The sequence below is a fragment of the Asparagus officinalis genome, chromosome 7, assembly GCF_001876935.1.
Source record: "Asparagus officinalis chromosome 7, Aspof.V1, whole genome shotgun sequence".
NCBI lineage: Eukaryota > Viridiplantae > Streptophyta > Magnoliopsida > Asparagales > Asparagaceae > Asparagus > Asparagus officinalis.
In genome coordinates, this window is record NC_033800.1 from 150,439,001 (window position 1) to 150,450,195 (window position 11,195).

Here is an 11,195-nt window from a genome sequence, read left to right on the forward strand (position 1 = left end):
CGAGAGATTGGCAGTGAATGAGGGGGTAGAGAGAGATTGACAGCTTTTTTAAAACAAGTGGATTTTTTTGCAAATTTACCTCAACCCTCTTTATCTGCTCAATGTTGGATGTGTGGTCTAGATTAGTCCACATCACTACCAAGGCCCATTGAGAAACTTAGTACCAAGTTTCTCAATTTCTCTCTCTCTATCTATCTATATATATATATATATATATATATATAGAGAGAGAGAGAGAGAGAGAGAGATATGAGTATGCTTGGTACCAAGCACAAAAAGTTGTACTTGGTAGTGAGATGGCATAATCCCCTCCACTCATTCAAATGGTTGTATATCCCCATGCACTCATTAACTCATGTGAATGAAGTCCCCAATTTGAATGAGTGGAGGAGATTGTGCCACCTCACTACCAAGCACAAAATTTGTGCTTGGTACCAAGCATACCCATATTTCTCATATATATACATATACATACATATATACATATTGCAACCCACTCTTGATTACATTCTTTTTTTTTCTCTCTAAAATGTCGACCATATAAATAAACTATCAATTGTTTCAATTTACCATTTTTCTTTATCAATCTAAAGAATTTTTTTTGATTACCTTCTTGCATCGTTCAGACAAACTATCGGGTTAATTGAAATCAGCCAAACTAATTTGTCTTCAAAAGTTTCATCTCATTTGTACCTGAATCCAGTGATTCCTTTCACGCTACATTGTGCTTTAGCAGACTTAAAATCTACTAAATTATCTAGCAAAGATCTCATACAACATGAAGCAAAATAAAACCTTCAGTATTCGCTCAAGTAAAGACATCCACAAATAAGAAGTCTGGTTTGGATTGGAAGAACTTCGAAAAATATATTATTTCATTTCATGTCACAAATGCGGGTTGTTTATAATCTTAATGTAATAATGCGCTATTCAAAGTCATTTAGACATACTGAGCAAGTCAATATGTTCTGCAGTGCAGGAAGAAATTTTATTTGACATTTGTCAGAAAAATAAATTCAGGGTCCATGGTATACAAATGTAAACGTATTTCATGAACAAGAATTGCATATCAAGATATAGGTGAATTCATAGAGATCATTTCCAATAGCTGTCTGTGTAAGTTACCATTAGAAACAAGAACACCACCTGAAGGAAAGATGATCCTACGATCCACTGTATCTGCTGCAAGGTCAAGCGGATCCCCGCTCCAGTCAGTAACCTGATGTGACAAGATCATTTTATTCCTAGGATTTTTGATGGATCAAATAAGAGAAAAAACAAGACATTTTCTTTCTAATGACAGTTCCAGCTCAGTTGAAGAGCTATATTTCTGGGTTAGCAAGAGGAACGAATGCTGCAATTTTTGACAAAACAGATTGGCTTCCTAAGGCAAGGGAAAAAAATTCTTTGAAGAAGCCTCAAAGACTGCGCCTTCATCGCCTGATTTTTTTTCTTTAAGAAAATGGCAGATAGTTACGCTTCCTAAGTCTTCAATTAACCAAGAGACGGTTGAAACTTATTAGCAATGAAGAGAAGACCTCTAGGTCATTAACATTTCAGACTTTACCTTCTCCCACGGTACACCTAACTATCTTTTAAGGTTGCAATGGGTCGTCAATTGCCTTGATGTTTTGATGCATCAATGTTTCAGGAAAAGCAGGTTTTTGTATTTGTTGTAAGGGCCACTACAGAAACATCCTAACATGAAGAGTTCTGAAAGCAGCTAATAATATCAATTAAAGATGCTAAATTTTGTCAGTTTATGCTCATGCAGCAGAAGAGTATTTTTAGGGTGATTTGAAGCCTTGATGGTAGTAGAAATGAGAATTAAGAGAGTATATTACAAAAGTTGGTATTCTGAGACATTTCTTAATAATATTCTTGAGTTCCTTGACAGATTTAATCATTGGGTTCTTGTTATCATTTTCCTCTGAGGAATATGGTACAACTGCCTGCCAAAAGAACTGTAGACTAAAAGTTTGTAGGAAATGTGATACCTGAGAACACGAGTTCATAATATATGCACGTAAGGAGGGTCTTCAAGTATCTTGGACACATTGAATAGACTTAGATTAGGTCCAGCTTGGTATGTTGTTATGTTGAGAGATTACATTGGCATTGTAAACACAAGAGAGATGTCTAAAGCTATTAGGTAAGAGTTCCAACCTCCTGATTATTATGGATGATAAAAAAACACTCCAAGGTAATTTTCTTATCATTAAGGCTAAGCAATACAACTAGCATGAGGATAAATACAAAATCAACAAGTGAAAAACGAACCTGTCCTCCTGATTCCTTGACACATATAACACCAACAGCATGATCCCATACCTGAGAAATGATAACTGAGATTAGTAAAAGTGGCATGTTTCCTCCTGAATGTCTTGAATCTGAAGCTTTTGTACCTTGATTACAGTTTTAGCCCTGGCTCTAAGAATGAAAACAGATGCTCTTCCAGAAGCAACCATCATATATTTACACAAACTGTGAAGGAAACAAAGATAGGGGTTATTGCAGATTAGTTAATAACTATACCAGTACATTTAAGAAAATAAAACTGACTGTTGGGTATTTACTCATTTTCCCCCTTGGTTTAGGAGAAAAAATCACATTAAAGATAAATTTTAATTCTTTGTTGGGAAATGACAAGGAAGTAGAAAAGTATAATGAAATCATGTAGAAGCAAGGGAACCACAAGACAATAACATAAACACATATTTTGCGAAATTTAGGTGCCTCACTGATGTGTGTTGCTAAACAATAATGAAATGAAGCAAGAGATTCAGATTAGACAAAGATATGAAAAATATAGGAATAAAAATTTCTAGGACAAGTGACCTTGTGCAAATAGGAAATAGGGGAGGCTCTAACTTATGGTGGTTTAAACTGTTGGTTAAGACAATGGACGAAGATAAAGAACTACCAACATGGAAATCTCAAGAAAGCTAGAGTAATAGCTGTCAAGAAGGTTTACCACATAGGCATTGTATAGTTGGTTTGCGTCCGTTAATAGAGGCACATATCAAAGTCAGTGTGGAACCAACTTTAGTGGTTACAAATATAGGAGAGAGCCTCCCTCCTGACCAAAATAAAATTACCAAATGTGGTAGAAAAGAATTCTTTTTCCTCGAGATGACAAAATGGGCATCTAGAAGAAAAGTATTGTGGTTTATGAAGTGATGTACAAAATCAAACTGCTGAAAATCTGTGACAGAAAGTGTCTATACATCTGGCGTCAATGCAATATTCTCAGCTCAGTTCCTCTTATCTCAAACATTCTATGACGCATGTTCTCTGATGGACCTAAAGCTTAAATTGAAGCTAAATGCTACTGAAGAGAAACCATGACCATTTAAACATGCAATATCAATTACTCTTTGACAATCTTGATGACAGTGTGGAGTGATAAGGAGAGGTTGCAGTTAAGAAAAAGAGTGCCTTACCTTCCACAACATTTTGGTATAAGGAGTATTTCATGTTCATCTTTAATGCCATAAGGATCAAGTGTTGAACTAAATAATACAGATAATGGAATCATTTCCCAGGTTTGACTATCTGGAATGCAGAATCTTGCACTATGTACCAGATGATAGCTATCGACAAAGCATCTCTCCCAGACATCTTCAATTCCAATAAGGTTGCTATCATGTTTAAGAAATGTCCTTGTCCATGTTCCACAGCCTACATGGGAAACCATAATGATCCCAAACTCAGACACATCACTATTATGGTCTTCAGCAGAAAGCGGTTTTTCTTTCCAGTTTGGACAACCCATTATACCTAATACAAGTTTTCCTTCTACTACAAGAGCCAGACCCACCTGAAAGCCATGATAGTTTATTAAACATAGTCATAGTAAATAATAATAATAACACCATAAGAAACCTCGGAAAATATATCAAAAATGACCATATCAAAAAAATAATAATCGATTTCAGTTGACCTATAGTTTATGGAAAATGTCACTTAAGATGGCTTCAACAGGGCTGTTAAACTCTAATTACTGGACCCTTTTTCTTTTTTGGAAACATCGGAAGCTAAATGAAACTTCAAATAAGCTATTAAGTCATTTGATTCATCACCGTAAATGATACTAAAACAACAGAATGATATATAATGTTGAATAGAAGATGCTATATATAAACACATTCTTAGGGTCAATTACAGATAGACCTCCCTTACTAGCATGTTCTGCCACTTATTACACCTTAAGTTTGAAACAGGTAGATCGGCCCCTTTCAAATTGAACCTGTTTCAAATACATTGCAAATAGTCCCCGTGGTTTCTGAATTCAAGTGCAGTATCAAGGAATATCTGCCTATTAAACCTTAAGGGATGGTATAAGTGGCACAACGAGATATCACAGGGGTTCTATGTGCAATTAACCTTATTTTGTATATATATTTTACTATATGTTTAAATAGAAGGCATGCTTGACATCTAAATAGCCACGAGAGAAGGAAAAATCTAAGCCTACCACATATAAGGCATCACTCCCTTTCAGGAATCCACGAGTGCCATCAATTGGATCAAGCACCTGCAATTAAGGATTTTTAGTTAGATAAATTAAAGAAACTTTCACATAAAGATCACTTCATAAATCACGTACATAAAGACAAATAAAAAATTCTATGAATTTCACGATGTGCACAAATTCCATGATAACACAGAGTCATCAGACATTTTCAGAATTTGGACTTGAATATTTGCATCTTTGAGCATGTATACCAACATTGGCATGTGCAGCCAGTCAGTATTTCTGATTAAAACTTAACGATATTTTTCTCTCAAAAAGACTTAATGGTTATGATATTTCATGCCCTTCATGAACTCCTAATAAAGGTAGCTTTCCGAGATGAAAGTGTACTTACCCTAATAAGACAAGTTTTGCATAACTTTCATGGGTCAAGTAAAAAGATTAATAATAATGTCGAACCTTACTGTTGCAGGATTTAATGGTAACATGTTTGTAATGAAAATGGTAAAGGGAGAAATATTTTTTAGGTGGGAATGCAAGAAGTGACTTGATGTAAAACTGACAAAATTATGGGTTATAATCTACGAGAATCATTAACTTGGAAGATAGGATAAATATTTCAATGAGGGAACATAAGAAGTGATTCAGCTGAAAACAGCCAAATTGTGAGTTATAGTCAAGGAGATCTCGTGAATTTGAGAGTTCGCATAAATATTTCTATGCATGAACACGAGTGATTAGGCAAAAAATGACAAAAATTGGGGGGTTGTATTCCACCAGAAATTGTTAATTTGGGAGATTGAATAATTATGTCTAGGTGAGAACACAAAAAGGTCATTTAGCTAAAAACAACAAACTTTGTGGGTTATAGTCCAAGAGAAATCGTGAATTTGATAGTTTGCACAAATATTTTTATCTAGGAATGCACAAAGTAATTTGGCATAAAACAACCAATATTATGGGTTACAATCATTGATTTAGGAGATCGGTAAAAAAAATGTCAATACAAAAACACAAGTGATTTGGCCAGAAAAGGCCAAAATTGTGGGGTTATAGTCCATGAGAAATCATGAAATTGATAGTTCGCATAAATATTTTTATGGGGAAATGCAAAAAGTGATTTGGCATATATGTCATCCAAAATTGTAGGTAATAGTCCACGAAAATTTATTAATTTAGGAGATCGAATAAATGTTTCTAGGTGCAAACACAAAATGTGGTTTAGCTAAAAATGAAAAAAATATTGGTTAGTCCATGAGAAATTGTTAATCTGGGAGATTTGATAAATATTTCTAAGTGAGAACAAAAAAGTGACTTGACAGAAACGACCAAAATTGTGGATTATAACCTGTAGAAAATTGTTTATTTGAGAGATCGGATAAATATTTTTATGTGAGAACACAATAAGTAATTTGGCAAACGCAACCAAAATTGTAGATTACAGTCCATGAGAAATCGTGAACAAAAGCTCACAGAAATATTTCTACAAGGGAATGCAAGAAGTGATTTGGCTAAAAATGGGCAAAATTGTGGGTTATAGTCCACAAGAAACGTTCATATTGAAGATCAAATAAATATTTATAGATGAGAACACAAAAAAGTGATTTGGCCGAAAACGACCAAACTTGTGGGTTATAGTCCACGAGAAATCATGAATTTGATAGTTCGCATAAATATTTTTATGTGGGAATGCAAAAAGTGATTTGGCATAAAAATGGTTAAAAATATGGGTTATAGTCTACGAGAAATCGTGAATTTGAATGGAAGCTCACATAAACATTTCTGTGAGGGAAGCAAGTAGCGATTTGGCCAAAAATGACCAAAATTGTGGGTATTGTAGTCCACAAGAAATCATGAATTTTGGAGCTTGCATATACAATTTGATAAGGAAATACAAGAAGTTGTTTGTTGAATACATCTAAAATTGTAGGTTATAGCCCACAAGAAATCGTGAGCATAGGAGTTTGCATAAATATTTCCATTTGGAAACATAGGAAGTGATTTGGTCGAAAACAACTAATATTGTAGGTTATAGTCCAAGAAAACGTTAATTTCACAGATCAGATGAATATTTCAATGCAATAACAGAAAAAATGATTTAGTCAAAAACAGCCTAAATTGTGGGTCAAGCCCACGAGAAATCATGAATATGGGAGCTCACATAAGTATATTGACACGGGGACGCAAGAAGTGATTTTGTCAAAATGAAAGAATTTATAGGTTATAGTCCACGAGAAATTGTTAATTTGGAAGATCGAATAAATATTTCTATGCAAAAATACACGAAGTAATTTCACTAAAAATTATCAAAATTATGGGTTATAATCCATGAGAAATCATGAATTTGGGAGCTCACATAAAAATTTCCATGCGGGAACACAATAAGTGATTTGGTCAAAAACATTCAAAATTGTTGGTTATAGTTCATGACAAAGCGTGAAGTTGATCATTAGCATAAATGTAATATGGAAATACAAAAAGTAGTTGGCATAAAGCAACCAAAAATATGGGTTACTGTTCACGAGAAATTGCTAATTTGGGAGGTTGAATAAATATTTCTAGGTGAGAATAGAAAAAATAATTTGACTAAACACGACCAAAGTTGTGGATTTTAGTCCATAAGAGATGGTGAATTTGGGAGCTCGCATAAACAATTCTATGGGGGAATGCAAGAAGTGATTTGGTAGAATAACTAAAATTGTAGGTTATAACACAAGAAATTATTAATTTGGAAGAGTAAATAAACATTTCTTAGTGGGAACACAAAAAGAGATTGGGCTGAAAATGTCCAAGTGGGTAATAGTGCATGAGAAATCGTGAATTTGATAGTTCGCATAACTATTTTTATGTGGGAATGCAAAAAGTGATTCGTTGTGAAACTGCCAAAATTGTGAGTTATAGTCCATCATAAATCGTAAATTTGGGAGATTGAATAAATATTTCTATTCTAGAATACAAGAAGTGATTCAGCTGAAAACAACCAATATTATGGGTTATATTCCACAAGAAATCGTAAATTAGCAACCTTGCATAAGTATCTTTTTGCTGGAATGCTATAAGTGATTTTGCATAAAACAATCAAAATAGGGAGTTATAGTCTAGAAGAAATTGTCAATTTGGGAGATCAGATAAATATTCTAGGTGAGAACACAAAAGTGTTTTGGCAGAAAATGGCTAAAATTGTGGGTTTATAGTCTACAATATATCGTGAATTTGATAGTTTGTATAAATATTTTTATGTGGGAATGCAAAAAGTGATTTGGCATATAATAGCCAAATTTGTGGGTTATGGTCTACGAGAAATCATTAATTTGGGAGATCAATTAAATATTTTGATGTAGAAACACAAGAAGTGATTCGGTCAAAAAGGCCAAAATTGTTGGTTATTTTCCAAGAAAAATCACAAATATGGGACTTTGCATAAATATTTTTATGCGCGAATGCAAGAAAAAATTTGGCTTAAAACGATCAAATTTGGGGCTTACAGTCCACGAAAAATTGTTATCTTGGGAGCTCACATGAACATTTCTACCAAGAAGCACAATAACTGATTTGGCTGAAAATGACCACAACGGTGGCCTAGTGGGCTATAGTCCACAAGAAATTGTGACTTTGGAAGATTAGGTAAATATTTCTATGTAATAATACAAAAATAATTTGGACAAATACAGTCAAAAGTGTGGGTTATAGTCATAGAGAACTCATAAATTTGGGAGCTCGATTAAATATTTTCATGTGGGAACACAAGTTCTCCCTCAACATAATGAACTACTCAACGCTTGTATTCACTTTACCCAATAAGTTGCTGGTTGTGAACCAAAAGAGACTGCATCCTTCCCCCCTCTATCAATGGCTTCTAATACACCATCGGAAGTTAATGGTTCATGGTTGCTGCTTGCCTTATCAGCCACTGTGCTCACTATTGAGTCAACAAGAAAATTACCAACATAGCTGCCATCCTTCTGCGAACTAAGAGATCCTGACCTTAAAAATGATGAATCTTCTTCTGCAACTAATGGTATTGAAGGAAATGATCTCTTCAATTCTGCCATCATAAAGCAATGTAACTAGTTGTATTAATCATTTACTTAAAAAAACACTAATACACATCAATTATCAGATATGCAGTGCAGAAAAATATATATACTGAATGTTTTTCTTTAGAATAAATAATATGCATTTTTGTACAGTTTCTAGATCAGCCATTGACAAATACAACAACTACGAAAGCAACAAAGCAATTTGCCCCACAATCTAATATATCCTTTTTCTCAATTTAGATTTCTTAAGCCACCTCCTCCACTAGATGAACAACTCTAATGTTTTTTTTACAGACTCAATCCAAGTTCACTTAGGTCTAGACATACTCCTTCTTGCAAAACTAAGTACAAAACTACCAGATTAAATTAGTCAAAGGACTAAACAACATTACAAAAGAATCCCAGCAAAAGGCCCAATCAGCCGTAACATCCATCTCAAGCACACATTGAAGAGGAGGAACAAAGGTTTCTAAGAGACTCATAATTTCTAATAATTCAAAAAATATCTTAATATCACATGGAAGATGCATGAAGACTGAAGCGTATAACTTGACTAATGCAAGTGGACAGCAACGCAGAGCACGTGGACCATCTCCTTTTCTAGAATCCTTCAGCCAAGAGGACTAGGATGGCAGAGGCTGCAAGTAGCAGTTGGGTGGGTTCCTACCTACGTAGGGCCTGTTTATTTGCACGGAATTAATTATGAAGTAGCTAAAGTAAAAGAACTAGAGGCTACTTCTGCTACTTCCAAATAAAAAAGTACGTTTGGTTCTCTGAAAAACTTACTTTCAATACTTCCTTAAACACTTATGTGGTGCCTACGTGTCATCCTTACTTCCAAAATATTTTCCAATCCTCAATACTCAGAAGTAGCTCGGAAGTAGTTGAAATGCATATTAATTAGGAAATAAATAATTTTTTTTAATATTTTATTTATTAGTTACTTCTAACAACTTTTCATTGATAAAATTGCTCTTAATTTTAACAATTATTTTATAGTAATTTGTGATGGTCGTCGGCCAGGGTTTTCCTTGGGATGAAGAGAATAATTTATCTATTATTTTTTTGTCAAAATACCACGTTGATGTTACGATCAAAGGAGCGAGGGAGGAGGGAAATTGGATATTCATAGGAATTTATGGTCATCCGGAGTCTCATCGTAGGCGAGAGGTAAACAATTATTTTGAAGCTATGTGGTTGAAGGATTCTTCTTGCTCTCAAGTGGCGAGGGGTCATAGCGGCGTGAAACTGGTTATAACGTGCTATATCAAATTAAAGAGCGTGGCGTGGCTTTAAAATTATGGAAGCAACATGTGTTAATTACTTCCTAGTAATATTTTTAAATGTTATCCAAACAAAAAAAGTAATTGAAGAGGAAGAAGTTCTACTTCCATTGCTTCTAAAAATATATGAAACAAAAAAAAATGTTATTCTCACTACTTCCTATTTCATAGTTTTAAAAATTACTTCTATAACCTACTTCTTACTTCCAATACATCCATTATCCAAACGGGTCCTTAGTAAACTCAAGCGGTTCGGGGGAGAAAGAAAACCAAGCAATTTTACCCCCCGTTCCCCTTCCTTCCTCCTCTCTACCCTCCTTAAAAAAACTCTCAAACAAGGTGAAAGCTGCATTTCTCTTCCCCTCCCCCTCTCTACCCTCCATCCAAACAGGGCATAAGAGAAAACCTATTGAATGAGATGCAGGAGGATAACATTCATTCTCAATATACAAATTACCCAGGCTTATGAGAGCCTGAACGCTGAAATCAGCAATAGTGACCGGTGTCTGGTCGTTCTTCTCGAGAATCCGGTGGTCATTCGAAAGCAATGTTCGTTTCACCTAACCGATCGAAATGATTAACCAATTAATCACACATTTTATCCACAAAGAAAGTAAAACTTCTCCCGAGAATGGAAATAAAGGGAAACTTACATCGACGCAAAGACGGCAGGCTCTTTCGACGGCATCGACGGCCACTTCCGCTTCCTTAAAGAACCCGGCCTTCTCCGATGAAAATGGCAAGCTTGACCTAGAAACGCAGCGAAAGGGAAAAACTTTTATCAAAGGTTTCGAAACCCTAGACCTTCAATTTTCAATTCCGAATTGATCGGATCCGATACCTAATCGGGGATGAGGAGCAGGAAGCGCGGGTAAACCGAGAAGAGAGAGGACCATTGAATCGACGGCTGAGAGGGAGAGGAGCGTACGGATGAACCAGGCTCATGGCGGGAGAGTGGAACTGACGGAGATAATTTTAGGATTTCCCCCCTCAGTTCTTTCTCTTCTTCTTTTATTTTTTGGAAAAGGAAAAATTAGGAAAATTTGCTTCAAGGCCCCCAAAACCCAAAAGACAATGTGCCCAAGCCGTTCATACTTATCAAAATATGTTGCAGCCCCCAAATTTTAAAAAATGTTTGCCCAAACCCCTCCATCATGATTCCAGCTCATGTTTTCCTAATTTTTTATATTTTTTACCCAAAAACCTAATTTTACCCCTCCATCATGACTCCAGCTCATGTTTTCCTTAACATGTTAACTTTAATAGTTAACATGTTAACTATAATAGTTAACATGTTAACTATTATCATTAACATGTTACGTGCTAAGGATAACATGTTACGAACTTCCTCGCCATTAAAATTGACAAGAGAATAGGACATGTCGGCTCTGCAAC

The 11,195-nt window shown here is 35.0% G+C and overlaps 1 protein-coding gene across 4 annotated transcripts in view; it reads right to left on the reverse strand.

Moving 5' to 3' along the window:
- The window catches only part of LOC109850347 (putative PAP-specific phosphatase, mitochondrial), a 17,108-nt gene extending 6,302 nt beyond the window's left edge, over positions 1–10,806 (reverse strand). For 2 of the 4 annotated variants that reach the window (XM_020420359.1, XM_020420360.1), the window contains exons 1-9: positions 10,642–10,806; positions 10,454–10,550; positions 10,258–10,360; positions 8,272–8,522; positions 4,478–4,537; positions 3,444–3,820; positions 2,406–2,484; positions 2,281–2,331; positions 1,147–1,219 (exon numbers count right to left, since the gene is read on the reverse strand). In XM_020420359.1, the coding sequence (XP_020275948.1) occupies positions 1,147–1,219; positions 2,281–2,331; positions 2,406–2,484; positions 3,444–3,820; positions 4,478–4,537; positions 8,272–8,522; positions 10,258–10,360; positions 10,454–10,550; positions 10,642–10,745 (1,195 nt within the window). In that variant the 5' untranslated portion in view covers positions 10,746–10,806. Of the gene's footprint in view, positions 1–962; positions 1,220–2,280; positions 2,332–2,405; positions 2,485–3,443; positions 3,821–4,477; positions 4,538–8,271; positions 8,523–10,257; positions 10,361–10,453; positions 10,551–10,641 lie in introns of those variants that run through there. The other 2 variants (XM_020420361.1, XM_020420362.1) reach the window with 2 other exon arrangements.